The sequence below is a fragment of the Scyliorhinus canicula genome, chromosome 6 (genome assembly GCF_902713615.1).
Source record: "Scyliorhinus canicula chromosome 6, sScyCan1.1, whole genome shotgun sequence".
NCBI lineage: Eukaryota > Metazoa > Chordata > Chondrichthyes > Carcharhiniformes > Scyliorhinidae > Scyliorhinus > Scyliorhinus canicula.
Genome location: NC_052151.1, coordinates 138,719,809 through 138,739,232, shown reverse-complemented (window position 1 = coordinate 138,739,232; position 19,424 = coordinate 138,719,809). Strand labels below are relative to the sequence as shown.

The 19,424-nt window shown below is 42.8% G+C and overlaps 1 protein-coding gene across 4 annotated transcripts in view; it reads right to left on the bottom strand.

Annotated features, from left to right (window-relative positions):
• mfsd2b (major facilitator superfamily domain containing 2B) overlaps nucleotides 1-19,424 on the bottom strand; it is a 159,208-nt gene that overhangs the window by 86,912 nt on the left and 52,872 nt on the right. For all 4 annotated transcript variants that reach the window (XM_038800195.1, XM_038800196.1, XM_038800197.1 and 1 more), the window contains one exon: nucleotides 1,461-1,584. In XM_038800195.1, the coding sequence (XP_038656123.1) occupies nucleotides 1,461-1,584 (124 nt within the window). The remainder of the gene's footprint in view (nucleotides 1-1,460; nucleotides 1,585-19,424) is intronic.

Here is a 19,424-nt window from a genome sequence, read left to right as displayed (position 1 = left end):
CTGTTTGTCATTTTTATAAATGACCTAGAGGAGGGCGCAGAAGGATGGGTAAGTAAATTTGCAGACGACACTAAAGTCGGTGGAGTTGTAGACAGTGCGGAAGGATGTTGCAGGTTACAGAGGGACATAGATAAGCTGCAGAGCTGGGCTGAGAGGTGGCAAATGGAGTTTAATGTGGAAAAGTGTGAGGTGATTCACTTTGGAAAGAATAACAGGAATAAGGAATATTTGGCTAATGGTAAAATTCTTGGTAGTGTGGATGAGCAGAGGGATCTCGGTGTCCATGTACATAGATCCCTGAAAGTTGCCACCCAGGTTGATAGGGTTGTGAAGAAGGCCTATGGTGCGATGGCCTTTATTGGTAGAGGGATTGAGTTCCGGAGCCATGAGGTCATGTTGCAGTTGTACAAAACTCTAGTATGGCCGCATTTGGAGTATTGTGTACAGTTCTGGTCGCCTCATTATAGGAAGGACGTGGAAGCTTTGGAACAGGTGCAGAGGAGATTTACCAGGATGTTGCCTGGTATGGAGGGAAAATCTTATGAGGAAAGGCTGATGGACTTGAGGTTGTTTCGTTAGAGAGAAGAAGGTTAAGAGGTGACCTAATAGAGGCATACAAAATGATCAGAGGGTTAGATAGGGTGGACAGCGAGAGCCTTCTCCCGCGGATGGAGGTGGCTAGCACGAGGGGACATAGCCTTAAATTGAGGGGTAATAGATATAGGACAGAGGTCAGAGGTGGGTTTTTTACGCAAAGAGTGGTGAGGCCGTGGAATGCCCTACCTGCAACAGTAGTGAACTCGCCAACATTGAGGGCATTCAAAAGTTTATTGGATAAGCATATGGATGATAAGGGCATAGTGTAGGTTAGATGGCCTTTAGTTTTTTCCATGTCGGTGCAACATTGAGGGCTGAAGGGCCTGTACTGCGCTGTATCGTTCTATGTTCTATGTTCTATAGAATCCCTACTGTGCAGAAGGAGGTCATTTGGCCCATCGTCTGCACCAGACCTCTGAGAGAGCACCTACCCAGGTCCACTCTCCTGCCCACCTACCCTAATTTCATAACCTAGCCTGCACATCCCTGGACACTAAAGGGCAATTTAGCATGGACAATCCACCTAACCTGCACATCTTTGGACTGTGGGAGGAAACCGCAGCACCCGGAGGAAACCCACACAGACACAAGGAGAACATGCAAACTCCACACAGACAGTAAGGCTGGAATTGAACATGGGTCCCTTTGCGCTGTAAGGCAACAGTGCCAACCACTGTGCTACCGAGGTAAGCTATATTCTAAATTGGTAAAGGTAAAGTAAAGGTACATTACATTTGGTTCAATCGTCACTTTGGGTGTGTTTTGAGTTACTTTGGCTGATTATTCCTGCAGACTAGCTACAATCTGTTATATTACACTTTTAACAACTCAATCAGTGTTATTTCACTGATCTAGGTACTTACTGTGAGCAGAGTCAGGAATAGACTGTAGAAGAAAATGTACCAAAGGAACTTCCCCATTTTAAGTGATGGCACATACCACAGTAGAATGTAGGACACAACTGCAAAAGGCGTAGACCCGATTATCCTGTAAGAATGCACCAAATTTAATATGCAGCAAACCAAAATCTGCTTTGGGAAGAGAAATCACAAACACGGTAGAACCTATCACCTAACCTTCTTCTTATGAGAAGTCATCTGTCAAAGGTCACTATGATAATTTGGCTGGAAAGTCTTTCTGTTCTAATTAACCTCCAATGGAAATCTACCCGCTGATCATACCAGCAGCCAGGATATAGTTACTCTCTAAAGTAATCAACAACCATACATGTCAGTGCAGATCTCTTAAATCTTTGTAAATATTATCTGATTAAGTAAATAAATAAATTTTATCATTTGTATTTAAACGACTGATGCATCTATCACTTCGCACCAGACATAAAAGGAGTAATGGATATCTCCAATTTGCATTCAGAGAATCGGCGATCTTGGCCTTGCTGCCAGTTATTAAAGAGTTCAAACATTTCAGGTTCAATCATTGGAAAAATCCTGACCTTGGAACTCTCATTCAAAATTCTTAATTAGGTTGCTCCTAAGTCTGAAAAATCAAACACACCAGGGTCAGCAAATGTTCACCAAGCATTTGATGCACTGGTTTGTCAGGGGGATTTAAAAAATAACTTGTACAGGTAGCTATCCATTCCAAAGGTACACATCAGAATAGCAATGCAAGAAATTAAACACAGTTATAGTGCAGGACTCAGAATGTTACCCCTAGATAGAGCAATGTGGGGTCAGCAGCCACATTACTATCTGCCCAGGGAGAATAAAGCTACACTTACTGGCATCCAAATCTATATTCTGTCTGAAGTTACTTCATGCTGTGTGTGGTTCAAAATTGATTTCAGTCCAAAAGATGTTAACAAACTGTTGCTTTTTTAAAATCAGTGTACCTTGGTTGGTTTGAAAGTTTGGAGGTGCCATGTATTATTTTATTTGACCAACTATATTGACTGTCCATTTGATGTGCTTCAAGCAGTTTCTTATTAAAGAGAACGCAGGTGTCTTATAAAATATGGAATTAATCAGTTTTTATTGAACTCCTAAACATTCACACTCCTGTGAACCACAACGATAATTTGTGCAATGCCAAATAGAATAGTTTTAAAAGGTTGTAAGATTTTGATAATTCTACTAATTTTTAGAATCTGTAATAACTATTAATTTTACTCTGCAACCATACTTTAAAATTAAATGGTTCAGTTTTGATGTTCTGTTGGACGATTAACAGTCAAGGTAATTGGGGAACAGGAACGTAGTTTGTGAGAAGCTATGCTTAATGAATTTATGACTCCAAAGGTGTTGAGAAGTCTGAATTCAACAGTTAACATTATTGAATTTAGGATTACACCTTAGGTTTAAACAAACCATGCATTGCTTTAATTGATCTGACCAAAGAGGAAACCTATATTCTCTGATATTATGATAGGAAGTGATTTCAACTGTTGATTTTAATAGCTTTAGTTTGGGACTTGGCTTGAGTTATGCTGACAAGAAAATTGAACTATTTATGACTGTTTAGTATCAGAGGAAAACATGTGATTTGTTTATGATGGAATGTAAACTTTTGGAGTCTAATAATAATAATAGTAATAACCTTTATTGTTACAAGTAGACTTACATTGATACTGCAATGAAGTTCCTGTGAAAAAACCCTAGTCGCCACATTCCGGCGCCTGTTCGGGTACACGGAGGGAGAATTCAGAATGTCCAAATTGTCCACGTCTTTCGGGACTTGTGGGAGGAAACCGGAGAGCCCAGTCTGACCTGACCCCCTCCCGGTCTGACCTGAACCCAGGCAGACACAGGGAAAACGTCCAGACTCCACACAGACAGTGACCCAAGCTGTGTTCGAACCTGGGACCCTGGAGCTGAGAAGCAACAGTGCTACCCACTGTGCTACCATGCCGCCCGTACTTGACCCATCAATCAGTGGCTGTTGCAAAGGTGGGGTGATTTGAGATGATTTGCAATATAGCCAAAATAAATGAATTTGGACCATCTCCAAAAAAGGAAGGAGGAATGGGAGACTGCGGGATAAGAGTTGAGAAATCGTAATCTTTGTTGGCACAGTGATACCATGGCTTCTGGGGTATGACTCTTCTGGACAGTTTAACATCGCTTCAAATACAAAGAGGGACAGTGTCTGTGCTGGCAATACCAAGAGTTTCTGGAATCTTGAGAGATGGGAAATTTCTCTGTGGTCTCACTGCTTCTTGTTAAGTATATGTAAAATCTTGCTTTGTAAATTGTACTTATTATTCGTACCTTATAAGTCAAGCATAACTGAGGACACTTGTGTAAGAAATGAAAAATACGGACCTGAGAGTTTTTTTTAATTAGAAGCATTTTTATACCTCAAAAGTCATAACCTTATATAGTTGTAAAGAAGTGCACGGCAGTCTAGTGCCGACCTTACTGATGAGTTTAAAACAACTGTAAACCCAATTAGATTTTTTTGTAAAAATGGCAGACAATGCTTCTTTTCATCTTAAGAAAGCCACCTGCTAATGAAACTGTAAGCATGGTTTGGAAAGGTGTGGGGTTGGATTTTCCAATTTCCAGACTAAATGCTGACACCGGCGTGGGAACAGTGGCATTTTACGCCAGAAAAAACAAGCCAACAGCGGCACTGATTCCAAGACCATTGGGGTGCTTACAGCCGCGACGGCTCCCACTCCAAAAACAGCTGTAGAATGTCCGGGTCCGTGGTCGGCATGCGCATGGCGGCGGCTACACACGGAGCTGGCCTGCCAAGTAATGACCCCTTCACCCTTCACCTAAGTAACGCCCTTCACCAGCCCCGGACCACCCCCACCAGTCCTTGCCGGAATCCCACCCCCGTCCCTCCCCAGCAGCGTCACGTCTCCCACCTGACTGTGGCAGCGCTGACACAGGTAGCAACCGCCACGTGGAGCCGGCGAAAGAACAAACATAAGAGTTCCACGCCATCGGGAACTCGGCCTACCAGCCCATCGGGAGTGGAGCATCAGGGGGGGGGGGGGGGTGGGGGGGGGGGGGGGCGGGGGGGGGGCCTAGGTGATGTCCTGAGGCCGACCCAATGCCGTGCGGCATACTCCTCAAGTATATAGCCGCAGAATCGGAGAATCCAGCCCCCTATTTATAACATGACCTTAGACATACAAGTGAAATCAGTTAAGGAGGAACTCAAATGACACCCAAATACTTAATAGTGCGAAAGTGCACCATCAAAAGAGTGAATGTGTCGTTAGTGGCAGGACCATGTGGAAGCTCTGGAAGAAACTGCATTAATTAATGAACAAACACAAAACTGTTCTTAATTAGACACTAATTATCACTCACTCAAACCTGACATACAATGATTAAAGTAGGAAAAGGGAAGGAATTCTTTCATTTATGTCAGCACTTTTCTGACCACCAGGCATTTCAAAGTTCTTTACAGTCAATAATGTACTTTTGAAGTGTAGTCTGTAAGAATTCTTGATCTTGTAACTGTAACTATTTGAGTCTTCACCCATTTAATATCAATTTGTCCTATTTAGGAAATGAGATTTGTTGCCATAATATCAGGAAACATTTGTAAAATAACAAAAGATAATACTTAATAAAGTTAGTAAGAAGTCTTACAACACCAGGTTAAAGTCCAACAGGTTTGATTCAAACACGAGCTTTCGGAGTGCAGCTCCTTCCTCAGGAAGGAGCTGGTGTTGTAAGACTTCTTACTGTGCTCACCCCAGTCCAACGCTGGCATTTCCACATCATTAATAAAGTTAGGCAGTGACTTTACTGGCTCAATGAAGGCATTGCCTCCCAATTTAGTCTTGGGCACGGGTAGACACATTGGCCTCCTCACTCTGTCACTTTGAGTTTCTCTTTATCTTTCTATTCATAGATGGACATACAGGCACTCTAATCATTGCAGGTCCTTGGTTTCACATTATGCAGTGCATGTTGTTGTTGCAGCTTCTGTCTTTTAAACCTTTCTGGTGTACTATCCAAGCTCATGATTAATGGCCTTCCAAAACCCTGATTCGATCAGACAGTGCATGATCATTGTCTTATTGTATTTTTTAAAGTGGGAGTCACTTTAAAGGGGCACGACTGACTTTTACAGGGATTCTCCTAGTTCTCCAGGTTCAATAGAGGTCATGCTTTACAAGAATTCTTGTTATACTATACCATATGATTTCCAGGAATCAAACATTATCATTCTGAAGTGACCACATGATATTGAGAAATTGAAATTTAAGAAGGTCTACACAAGATCTATGTTGTCTTATAAAAAATCAAAGTTAATTAAAGACAAATAATATCACAAGAATAAGTTAGTAAAGCATACTAGCATGTTCCAGTGAATTACACTTAACTGCATGAGTAACAAACGCAAAACCTACATATTTACACAACTAATTCCAGAACTTAAAACAATGATACGCAAGATCATTGCATAACTTTTCTACATGAGAAAGTGGCTGCTTCTTTTAAGGCATTCCTGTGCAATTAACATGTTAATACCATATCAGAAAGCCAAGACACTGTGGGCACAATATAATGCCCCAAAACACCAGAGTCCCGTATTTGGGCACTGCAGTGCCGACAATGGCCTGGGGATGCTTTTGCTAATGCTGTTGGGGAGGGTTTAAACTAATGTGGCAGAGGGATGGGAACCAGATTAGGAAGTTAGAGGTCAGTAAAGAGGCAGCAATTAAAACCAGTAAGGTACTAGATAATAAACTCATTGTGACTAAGGGGAAGAGTAGACAGGGAAGAGATGATGAACGCAAAGGGACAGATGGTCTGAGGTGCATTTGTTTTAATACAAGAAGTGTAGCAGGTAAGGCAGATGAACCTGGGGCTTCGATTAGTACCTGGGAATATGATGATATTGGTATTACTGAGACTTGGTTGTGGGAAGGGCAAGACTGGCAACTAAATATCCCAGGGTATAGATGCTTCAGGAGAAATAGAGAGGGAGAGGGCAGCACGGTGGTACAGTGGTTAGCATTGCTGCCTACGGCGCTGAGGACCCGGGTTCGAATCCCGGCCCTGGGTCACTATCCGTGTGGAGTTTGCACATTCTCCCCGTGTCTGCGTGGGTTTCACCCCCACAACCCAAAGATGTGCAGAGTAGGTGGATTGGCCATGCTAAATTGCCCCTTAATTGGAAAAAATAATTGGGTACAATAAAAAAATTTTTTTTTTAAAGAGATAGAGAGGGAGGTAAAAGGGGTGGAGGAGTTGCATTACTGGTCAAAGGGCACTATGGAGGATTCGGGCACTGAGGCAATATGGGTAGAGCTAAGAAATAGGAAGAGTGCAGTAACATTGTTGGGTCTTTACTACAGGCCTCCCAAAAGTGAGCGTGAAGTAGAGGTACAAATATGTAGACAGATTATAGAAAAATGTAGGAGCAATAGGGTGGTCGTGATGGGAGGTTTTAACTTCCCCAACATTGAATGGGACTCATGTAGTGTTGGAGGCGTAGATGGAGCAGAATTTGTAAAGAGCATCCAGGAGAGTTTTTTAGAGCAGTATGTAAATAGGCCAACTCGGGAAGGGGCCATACTGAACCTGGTTTTGGGAAATGATCCCGGCCAGGTGGTTGAAGTTTCAGTCGGTGATTACTTTGGGAACAGCGATCACAATTCCGTAAGTTTTAGAATACTCATGGACAAAGACGAGAGTGGTCCTAAAGAAAAGGTGCTAAATTGGGGAAAGGCCAAGTATAACAAAATTCGGCAGGAGCTAGGGAATGTGGATTGGGAGCAGCTGTTTAAGGGTAAATCCACATTTGAAATGTGGGAGTCTTTTAAGGAAAGGTTGATTAGAGTGCAGGACAGACATGTCCCTATGAAAATGAGGGATAGAAATGGTAAGATTAGGGAACCATGGATGACGGGTGGAATTGTGAGACTAGCTAAGATGAAAAAGGAAGCATACATAAGATCTAGGCGACTTAAAACTGATGAACCTTTGGAGGAATATCTGGAAAGTCGGACAAATCTCAAACGCGCAATAAAGAGGGCTAAAAGGGGTCATGAAATATCTTTGGCTAACAGGGTTCAGGAAAATTCCAAAGCCTTTTATTTGTATATAAGGAGCAAGAGGGTAACTAAAAAAAGGATTGGCCCACTCAAAGACAAAAGAGGGAATTTATGCATGGAGTCAGAGGAAATGGGTGAGATTCTTAATGAGTACTTTGCATCGGTATTCACCAAGGAGAGGGGCATGACGGATGTTGAGGTTAGGGATGGATGTTTAAATACTCTCGGTCAAGTTGGCATAAGGAAGGGGGAAGTTTTGGGTATTCTAAAAGGCATTAAGGTGAACAATTCTCCAGGTCCAGATGGGATCTATCCCAGGTTACTGAGGGAAACGAGGGACAAAATAGCTGGGGCCTTAACAGATATCTTTGCAGCATCCTTGAGCACGAGTGAGGTCCCGGAGGACTGGAGAATTGCTAATGTTGTCCCTTTGTTTAAGAAGGGTAGCAAGGATAATCCAGGGAATTATAGACCTGTGATCTTGACGTCAGTGGTAGGAAAACTGTTGGAGAAAATACTGAGGGATAGGATCTATTCACATTTGGAAGAAAATAGACTTATCAGTGATAGGCAGCATGGTTTTGTGCAGGGAAGGCCACGTCTTACAAACCAAATAGAATTCTTTGAGGAAGTGACAAAGTTAATTGATGAGGGAAGGGCTGTAGATGTCATATACATGGACTTCAGTAAGGCGTTTGATAAAGTTTCCCATGGCAGGTTGATGGGAAAAGTGAAGTCGCATGGGGTTCAGGGTGTACTAGCTAGATGGATAAAGAACTGGCTGGGCAATAGGAGAGTAGTGGTGGAAGGGAGGGTCTCAAAATGGGGAAAGGTGACTAGTGGTGTTCCACAGGGATCCGTGCTTGGACCACTGTTGTTTGTGATATACATAAATGATCTGGACGAAGGTATAGGTGGTCTGATTAGCAAGTTTGCAGATGATACTAAGATTGGTGGAGTTGCAGATAGTGAGGGGGACTGTCAGAGAATACAGCAAAATATAGATAGCTTGGAGAGTTGGGCAGAGAAATGGCAGATGGAATTCAATCCAGGCAAATGTGAGGTGATGCATTTTGGAAGATCCAATTCAAGAGCGGACTATACGGTCAATGGAAGAGTCCTGGGGAAAATTGATGTACAGAGAGATTTGGGAGTTCAGGTCCATTGTACCCTGAAGGTGGCAACGCAGGTTGATAGAGTGGTCAAGAAGGCATACAGCATGCTTGCCTTCATCGGACAGTGTATTGATTACAAGAGTCGGCAGGTCATGTGACAGTTGTATAGGACTTTGATTCGGCCACATTTGGAATACTGCATGCAGTTCTGGTCGCCACATTGCCAGAAGGATGTGGATGCTTTAGAGAGGGTGCAGAGGAGGTTCACCAGGATGTTGCCTGGTATGGAGGGTGCTAGCTATGAAGAAAGGTTGAGTAGATTAGGATTGTTTTCGTTGGAAAGAAGGAGGTTGAGGGGGGACCTGATTGAGGTCTACAAAATTATGAGAGGTATGGACAGGGTGGATCGCAACAAGCCTTTTCCAAGAGTGGGGGTGTCAATTACAAGGGGTCACGATTTCAAGGTGAGAGGGGAAAGTTTAAGGGAGAAGTGCGTGGAAATTTTTTTACACAGAGGGTGGTAAGTGCCTGGAACGCTTTGCCAGCGGAGGTGGTTGAGGCAGGCACGATAGCATCATTTAAGATGCATCTGGACAGATATATGAACAGGCGGGGAACCGAGGGAAGTAGATCCTAGGAAAATAGGCAACAGGTTTAGATAAAGGATCTGGATCGGCGCACCCTGGGAGGGCAAGAGTCTAACAGATAAATATACAGACAATAACTATTAACCAAATTCAGTGAATTCTCCTGGAACTTCTCTAAGTGCGACTATCCTCTCGTACGTTCTACCAACTGCAGGGTATCTCAAGTCACGTCTGACGCCACCAGCTGGTTGGAGGTCGCATCACTAACTGTCTATAGAACTGTGCACAGGCCACATGAACTACTCGTTGTGTGAAAATGTTTTTTCTCACATTACGTTTTCTTCTTTTTCCAATCACTTTAATTCTGTACATTCTCATCCTTGATTCCTTTAGAGCGGGAACAGTTTCTCCTATCTACTCTGTTCAGCCCCCTCATGATTTTGAACATCTCTGTCAAATCTTCTCTCAACCTTCTTCTCTCCAAGAAGAACTGACCCACTCTATCCTCACAACTGAAGTTTCTCATTCCGGGAACCATTTTTGTAAACCTGTTCTGCATTCACCCCAATGAGTTCACAAACTTTCTGTAGTGTGGCACCCGGAATTGTACACAATATTCTAGCTGAGATCGAACATGTGTCTTCAGAAGTTGCAGCATTCTGACCGACCTTGCTCAGTATTCTGTGCCCCTATTAATAAAGCTCAGAATACCGTAAGCTTTATTGACTACTCTCTCCACGTCCTGCTACCTTCAATAATCTATGCACATATGTACCAAGGTTCCTCTGCTCCTGCACCCCTTAAAGAACTTTACCCCTTATTTTAAATTGCATCTCTGCATTCTTCTTCCTAAAATGCATCACTCACACTTCTTTACATTGAACTTCATCTGCCAGCCATCTGCCCAATCCACCATTTTGTCTCTGTCCTTTTGAAGTTCCACACTGTCTTCACAGTTTACAATATTTCCAAGTTTTGTGTCATCCACAATCTTTGAAATTGTCCCCGCACACCAACATCTAGATCATTAATCTCTATCAGGAAAAGCAAGATTCTAAATACCAACCACTGGAAAACACCACTACAAACCTTAGCCCAGCATGAAAAATATTAATTGACCATTTCTTTTCAGTTCCTATTATTCAGCCAATTTTTTTTATCCACGTTGCTCCTGCCCCTTTTATTCCACGAGCTATAACTTTTCTCTGAAAGTCTGAGTCCAGCAACAGCATTGCCATCATTGACCCTTTCTGTTACCTTCTCAAAAAACTCCAGAAAGTTAATTCAACACAATTTCCCTTTTAGAAATCCATGCTGGCTCTTCCCGATCAACCCACATTTTCCAATTTGACAACTAATTCTATCCCAAAAAATTGCGCGCAGGTGTTTGCCCATGATTGATGTTAAACTTCCACAGATGGAAAGAGACACAAATATGAAACGGCTTATGAAACTACTAAAAATGTAAAGCAAAATTTTTCAAATTCTCAAGTCTCGAATTCCAATTTAATGAAAATGTCTCACGCCTCTTGATCTTAAATGGGCGTTGTGGTCACACCATCAGTTTAGTGCCCATTTTACGCTTAAGGTATAAAATGCTTCATTATCTCCCTTGAGTTATATTGTAATTAACATTTGAAACTTATCATGCAATGAATGATACATTAAATCAGGATTATCTTAATTTCTCACAGCGAAAATGCTTCATAATGCTGGAGAAAAACTTTCTATGTGAAGATCAGAATGATATTTGGTCTGTGGTGATTGTTCTGACAAACAAATTGATTCCTATAGTACCACATTGTTGACGTTGAAATGTTTTCACCTGTGCATTAGCCTACTTGAAGTCCGAAGTTCAGAGGTGAAATTATGCGTACCATTTGAAAAGCACAGATGTCTGGATGTATGTGTTAATTACAAAGATGTGTGAATGATGAATCAGGGGGTGTGTTAGACGAAAAATCGTCTGAACATTCTGTTTATGTCATGCAGATTTCATAGCTAAGAGCTTTCAAAATGAATGCTCCTAGATAAAGGGCGCAATCTAACTAACAAACAAAATTGAGTCTGTTCTGGACGGGATTAGCAGGGTCGTGCCTGCCGCTTGTAGCACCAGGAACAACCCCGCTATCTAATGGCACTCTAGGTCTTTTTGGCCCCCGGTGGGGAATGCCCTGCCAAGGCCGCACTTAGCCGCATATCCTGCACTGAGGAGCTCCGGCGAGCGGAGTTCCTCCATGCAGGAAGAGATCGAGACATCATTTTCAAATGGCGCCCCAATCCCTCAACTACCATCGCAAACCCCAGAATCCCCTAACACCACAACTCACATGTTCGGGGGTCCTCGGGCACCCCCCAAATCCCACCATACTGGCAGTGCACCCCATGCCCGATCCCTTGCACGGGCACAATGTCTGTCTGGCACTTTGGCATTGCCAGCCTGGCATGCTGGCAGTGTGGCTGGCATGCTGACAGTGTGGCACAGTAGTTAGCACTGCTGCCTCACAGCACCAGGGACCCGGGTTTGTTACCGGCCTTGGGTGACTGCGTGGAGCTTGTACATCCTTCCTGTGTCTGTGTCTTCTCCGGCAGCTCCACTTTCCGCCCACAGTCCAAAGATTTGCAGGTTGGATGGATTGGCCATGCTAAGTTGCCCCATACTGTGAAAAGATGTGCAGGTTAGGTGGATTGGCCATAATTAACACACAAGGTTATGGGGATAGGGTGGGGGAGTGGGCTTAGGTAGAGTGCTCTTTCAAAGACTTGACAGGCCGAATGGTCTACCTCTGCAAAATAGGGATTCTATGGATTCTATTTTTATTCACAGTCGTTGGTACAAAATCCTGGGATTTCTAGGCATCCAAGTTAAGGGTCCCCAAAATGGTCCAGTATCTCTTATTATCCAAGAAAGGTACAATTGATCCCATTCCAATTAATGCAAACTCTCCTAACAGCACCTACCTACAGATGTACCTACACCACATGGATTTCAGAAATCCATGAAGGCAACTAACCATCACCTTTTCAAAGGCAATTGGGAATGAAAAATAAATGCTGGCCAAGCCAGAGATGTCCATATACCATTAAGGAACATCTTCCTCTGTTCCCAGACACTGTTGTGATATTACATTGCAGTTTAACATACCGATTACCAGATCATTGGATATTTAAGTGGTTTGGTACACTTCATCAAGTTATCATCAGATATAGAAGTTGGCATAGTGTTGATCAGCAGGTCACACATGTGTGAAGAACTCTCCTAAAATCCTGTTGCTCTTCAATGAAGTACCCTTCACCTAAATACTAATCATTGTCACAGTGTTTGGTACATTTCTGTTAAGGGCCAATAATATAATAGATCCCATTTAAGATTGGGCAGTTTGTCGGTGAAAGGTCACAGACTGGAATTGTTAATGCTGTTTTTCACTTCACAGATACTGCCTTATCTGTTGAGTTTTCCAGCATTTTCCATTTGATGCTGAAAGCCCTTCAAGTTGATGTTAATAATTCCAATACACTAATCAAAGATGGTCACTGTGTATATTGATCATCTTGCACTTACCCCACAGTGATGACTTTTGACCCAGAAGTAGTCGAGTCAAAACAATTTTTAATTTCTATAAGATGACTGTGGAGTCTGTAATAATTTTTGAAAATGTTTGAAATTGATCATTTCAACTGAGAGTTTCCATTGATTGTAATGGGATCAATTGTACATTTCTTGAATAATAAGAAATACAGGGCATGTTACCTGGTAACCCTTGACCTGGAAACAGTAACAACAGGAAGGGATTTAAGATACAGATGTCATGCAGACGGACACAAAAGAGAGCTGCAGGCACAAAGGAGAGCTACAAGCAGAGGAGCTGCAAAATGAAGGCACAAAGAGAAAGAAGACAAAGAAAAAAAGGGGAACATAAAACGTTCTTGTGAAGAGAAGAAGCAAATCACTCTCAGGAAGTAGTCAAATTTATCCTTTGCATAAAAGGAGACAAGAGATCTTGGAGGCAATATGCAAGCTGGCCATAAAAGTTTAAAGCTTGAAAAGCTGTGCAAATAGCTCGGTGTTTTCCCAAAAGTGGCCAAACTGTAAACAGGGGTGTCACTGGATGGTTATATGAAAAGGAATTTCAGAAAGCTAGAGCATTAGGACTGTCATGACCCGTGGGACAGAGGGGGCGAAATTCTCCCAAAACGGGAGAAATCGTAAAACTGCCGTAAAACCCGGGCGGGTTTTACGGCAGCGCGCCCCTTCCCGACGGGGGACCGATTCTGGTCCCATGTCGGGGCTAGCAGCCCGACGTCGGAGGCTCCGACAAGTCGGGCTTAACGAAAATCGTTAAGCCCGCTTGCCGGAGTTAGCGCCGGCTGACGCGTCATATGACGTCAGCCGCGCATGCGCAGGTGGGAAGACTCCACCCGCGCATGCGCGGGTGACGTCATCGCGTTTTTGCTCGAAACCCGCGCATGCGCGGGCCGGGTTGCCCCTCAGCCGCCCCACGTATTGATACTGCGGGGCGGCGGAAGGACAAATAGTGCGCGGGCATCGGGCCCGCTGCCCGCGATCGGTGCCCACCGATCGCGGGCCCATGGCACCCTTGGCACGGCCGTGGTAGTGCCGTGCCAATCGGTGCCATGGTTATTTTTTGCGAGTTTGTCACGACGTTTTTACGAACGGCAGGACCAGGTGTGTTTGCCGTTCGTAAAAAGGTCGTAAAGGGCTGGGACTTCGGCCCTTCTAACAGCTGAGAATCGCTGCCGGCCGTAAAAAAACAGCGTCAAAAAAGTCGGGAAGGCCCTCCCGCTATTCTCCCACCCGTCGTGGGGGGGGGGTAGAATTTCGCCCAGGGTTCACAGAAGTATGCCTTGATGACGATAATCATACCTGTGAAACTCAAGAGGTGAAAACTATTGTTGTATAGGATTCTGACCTACCCTGGGTAAATAAAGAATAGCATATTATGGAACTGTGTAGCTACATATGGAATTATAGGTTTGCAAAAGACATACATTTGTTGCATCGTCCATTTAAAGTGAAATTTACCTTTTTATTTGAAGTATCATTTGCCTGTTAATTCATATTTAAGTTGCGTTAGTTCTATTTCATTTTAAGTAATAGCTGCAAAACGTTGAATCTTGTTGGCAATGTCTACATTTGGGAGTCATTCAGTAAATTTGGTAATTTTGGTTTACTCTTCCTCCACAGGGTTCGTAAGACACACAAAAGCAGATCAACCGATTATTCGTTTCATTTATTATTTATGGAACACTGCTTTGTTCAAATCAAACCGATTGTATTTAACTACACAAAAAGAACGGAAGTATTTCAGAAAAGTAATCAATAATTTGGGGATATTATGATTTGACAAAGTACTTTATAATTGTATTTTTTTCTTTATTTTAGAAACAATATCAATATTTTATTTCATATTAATTTTGCCTGCAGCATTTTATGTTTGTGTATTCTGATTTTATAGACAAGAGCACCCTTTGCCCACATACATTTAATCAGACTTAAACTATGCTGAACTAAACTTGACTAAACATAATTTAAGATATGTTAAGGATCAACTTTTCATCATGAGTTCAGTTTTCTCATTGTATCTAGTGATTTTAAAAATACCATGCTCAAAATGGAAAGTTACACATTCAAAGGGAAACATCCTGTCTATTCAGAGCTAACTTGTCTCGATGTATTTATGCAAAGGTTACTTTGATAGCACCAATTTCTGTATTCAATTCAATTATCAGTCCCATTTTCACCAGTAGTAAAATGGGACTGATAATTGAATTGAATACAGAAATTGGTGCTATCAAAGTAACTGCCCCCCCCCCCCCCCCCCCCCCGCCCCTCCCCCAGCATATTAATTTCAAATCTGGTCCTTTTCTAAAAAGAAATCTGTATGGCCTTGCACCCTTATCCTCTGAAACCTCTGGTACCCCAGGTGTTATAGTTCAGATGCTCTCTTAACAAATTGTCTTGTTTCCGTGTCAAAATAAAGTTCCATCTTAAGAACTAAAATTAGAACCATTAGCATTCCAGGACTCTGATGGAACTCTCAGTATTACGAATTTCATGTTAATTGTGCCGAGAACACTGAATTAATTAAACTGAATTAATTACAGTTGTTGTGTTTTCTAAAAAATGCCAAACATTGCAACAGGGACTGCACTTCAATAAGCATTTAATTTGTTGTAAAGTGTTTTGGAATGTCCCAAGATTGTGAAAAGCCTTTCTTTTACAAACCATCAGGTCAACGGTTACAGGCTAAAAATAATAGATTTATTTACAAGTTGAATAATTAAAGCAGTAAGACACGAACATAAGAAGATACTGACCCTGGATTTCCAAAGTATTCTCCCAATTTCCCATCATAAATTGATGAAACCACCACCACTGCACCCACCTCCCCCCTCTATCCTCCACTCTGGGGATATTTCTAGTTTCGAATCAGAGAACCATTGGAAGACTTTCAAGGGATTGAGGGTACAATATGTAAAAACAATACAAATAAATGAAGACCAAGATATTAAAATATTGTTTTTTTTTAGTTTTGTCATTTTTATGAATTTAAGATCAAACAGTATTTGATATAATTTCCTGATGTAATGTTGTAATAGAAAGAATGTGTTTATATAGGAATATAGTAGCTTTGACAACAAAAGGTCACCTCAAAGTTCTTCAATATTAATTTTAGAATGTAGTCGCTATTATTATGCAGCTAAACACAAATGGCAATTTCCACGTAGCAAACAGCAATGACATAAATGACATAAATTATCTGTTAACCTTTTTTTTGATGTTGGAAACCGAAGGAAAAATATTAATTGACACAAGGATGGGAGCAGAGGGGAGTTTTCCTCTTTAACATTCATTTAAATAGACAGAGATGGTCTCAGTTTGTATATGGTAATGAGTTGCCTAATGTCTGTTCAAGTTGAAAATGTTCAGTGAAAATGATCAGAAACTGAAAGCATGCTGTGCTTATTTTTTTCTTTTCGTTTATGTATATTTTCATTAGAGATTTATAATTTTTTTACAAGTAACGTAACAAAAGTTTCAAGCATAACTGCAAGGTACTGTTACAACTCACAAGTATCTTACAGGATGGGAACAATGAACTTCCCCGTGAAGCTTGCAGAATACAAGACAGGATAAATTCAGAACAGTCCTTAAGAACTAGTGCCTCCAATTTTAACACCGCACAAATCAGAAAATGGGGGAGTAAAGAGATAATGCCACATAAATAATATAGGATAATATATCAAGCTGCATGCCTTTATAGCGAGATTACGACTTGCAATATGGGAACCCTTGCGTCGCAGGTCAGACAAAGCAGAGTCCAATATTTGAGATTGGGGTCCCACACTTTATATAATGTATCATACTTAGAACAGTTCACAAACATCAGAAATTCCATGACCATTCCATGCCAGTTTTGAATTTCAGTGTATTTGTCACTGATCCAGAATCAGAGGATATTTTTATGAGCCGCAAAAGTTAGGATGTTGTACAGCCTTTTTTCATTAACTTCAATAATTCTCCTATCTGGAAAACCTAGAATTAGGAACAAAGGATCTAATTCTGAGGCCCTGTCAAATATTCCCTCGGCTAATTAACTACACTAGATCAATAGGATTGAATCTTGATACAGGACCATACGCAGTATATAACAATCACCCTCGACTTGGGGATATAGTAGAATCAAACTCGGTGTGATATGCACACAGTGCAGTATCTCGAACTGAGACTCCTTCGTTCTGTTGCATTCAGAAATGTTATTGCCATAATCCCATATACTACCCCATGTCCTCTCATCAATATTAGTTCCAAATCTTTTTCCCAAGATTGCAAGGTACTAACGCAGGGGCCTGGATTCTCCGAGCCCCCTCCGGGTCAGGGAATCGGCGGTGATGCGAGAAATTCCCGGCACGCCGCTCTGATGCTGGGACGCGATTCACCGGCGACTGGAGAATCAGTGCCAATCATGCCCGCGCGGTCGTCACGGTGCCGGTCGGCGCCCGCTGAAAGAGGCCCCTGTGGCGATTCTCCGCGGTCAACCGGCCAAATTCCCGCCGATTTCCGGCGAGGCCCGCTGGCGTGGTTCCAACCTAATACCACCTGGCGGGAGCTCGGCCACAGTGTATGTTCTGGTGGGAGGGCGGGGGCATCTGACTCCAGGGGAGGCCTCCACGGCGTCCAGGCCCGCGACCTGAAGGGAGCCTACGTTGGTGCATGTGCTGCCTGCGCCAGCAGTGCAGGGCCACCTGAGGACCGCTGAATCGCTGGGCCAGGAGGCCCATTGACGCCGGCGTACACCACTCCGTTGTGTACGCGGGCATTTACACTTGGCTGGGATTCTCTGAAATTTCAGAGAATCCCGGCCACAATCTCAAACACAAGGTATCATAAAACTTGCTAATTAACTGTTTAGGCTTTGCAGAAATCAGGATTTTTTGCACTGGGGAAATAGAAGAGTTCAGACTTAAAGTTGTCTTGTTAAAAATGAAGGGTTTCTCCGTCCCGCCACACCGGATTTCTGGTGCGGCATGCCATCAGGATTCTCCGTTTTTACGGCTAATCAATGGGGTTTCCCATTGTGGGGCAGCCCCATGCTGTCGGGAAACATCTGGGCTGCTGGCAAAACAGAGCATTCCAACAGCAGAGAATTCAGCCCAAAGTCTCTAAGTTGCAGATATTTTAAAAATTAATCTTACAACCAGAGAAGATGCTGAATCTATCTATCGCGTCAATGATAGCGGGAACTGAAACACCTGGCTTTGACATAAACAGCAGCATATGTTCAGCATAAAGCATGATCTTATGTTGATTTCCCCCATGTATCAAGGGATCATGCCTAATTGCCTCAGCCAAGGGCTCTATGGCCAGTGGAAACAGCAAGTGGGACAAGGGGGGAGCCCTGCCTAATCCCTCTTTGAAGACCAAAATTCTCAGATCTGTAACCATTTGGAAGCATTGCCCCAAAGGCCTATGGTACCACACCTGAATCCACTTAACATTTCCTCAGCCACCCAAATCTCCACAACATATAAATTAAGTAATTTCACTGCAACCTGACAAAAGCTTTCTCTGCATCCAAGGAGATTACTCACCCATCCAACGCTCGTTTCTGGAACACTTGGATCACATTCAGTAACCTTCTAACATTATCGCTAGAAAACCGAACCCTTTATGAACTTATGAACCCTGGTCCCCCCGAGATGACCATTGGGAGAATTCCTGCGAACCGACGCACCAACACCTTAGACAACAATTTCAAATCAACATTGAAAAGTGAAATTGGTCTGTAGGAGGCTCACTCCTCTGGGTTCTTGCCTGCCAACAAAATCAGGAAAATATTCACTTCCCTGCGCTTCGGTGATAATAGACCGGTCTCAAAAGAATGACAGTATATACCAACTAATGGATCTCTTAACAGGCCCTATGGTCCCTGTAAAACCCACACCCAAAACCATCTGGCCCACGGTCTTTGCCCAGCGCAAGCTCTCTAATGGCCAAAGCCACCTCACATTTAGAGATAGGAGTATGAAGGGCCGAACATTGATCCTCTAAAGTCACAGGAACCTCGAAGGAAGAGAAGGTGGGCTCCTTACATGTCAACACATCACCAATCTGACCTGGCTTATATAATGCAGTATAAAAATGCCTAAATGCCACATTAATGTCCTTGGTTTTCATTAAACTATTACCCGTAGAGTTACGCACTGAGAGGACAGCCCTTCAGTCAGCTCTTTTCTTGGTTAAAAAAGCCAAGTATTTACTTGGCTTATTCCCCAACTCATACAATTTTGCTTTGCAAACTTTAGACTCTTCTGAGCTTGTTGTCGAGCAATAGCCACCCGAGCTGCATTAACTTCCCTCAATAACTGTCTGCCAGGGTCCTTCCAAAATTCCTCCTCCACTTCAGCCAATCTAACCTCCAACCCATCACTGGTTTTCTAGCATTCTTTCCCTTTTGTTGACTGTTTAAGAAATAACCAACTCCTTAGCTTGAGTCTTGCAGGTCTCCCACAGAATAGAGGGGGTAACATCAGAAGGAGAGTTGACCAAGTGAAAAAGCTTGAACTCCTTCTTACAATACGTGGTAAAGGATTTATCCCAAAGCAGGGAGGTGTTGA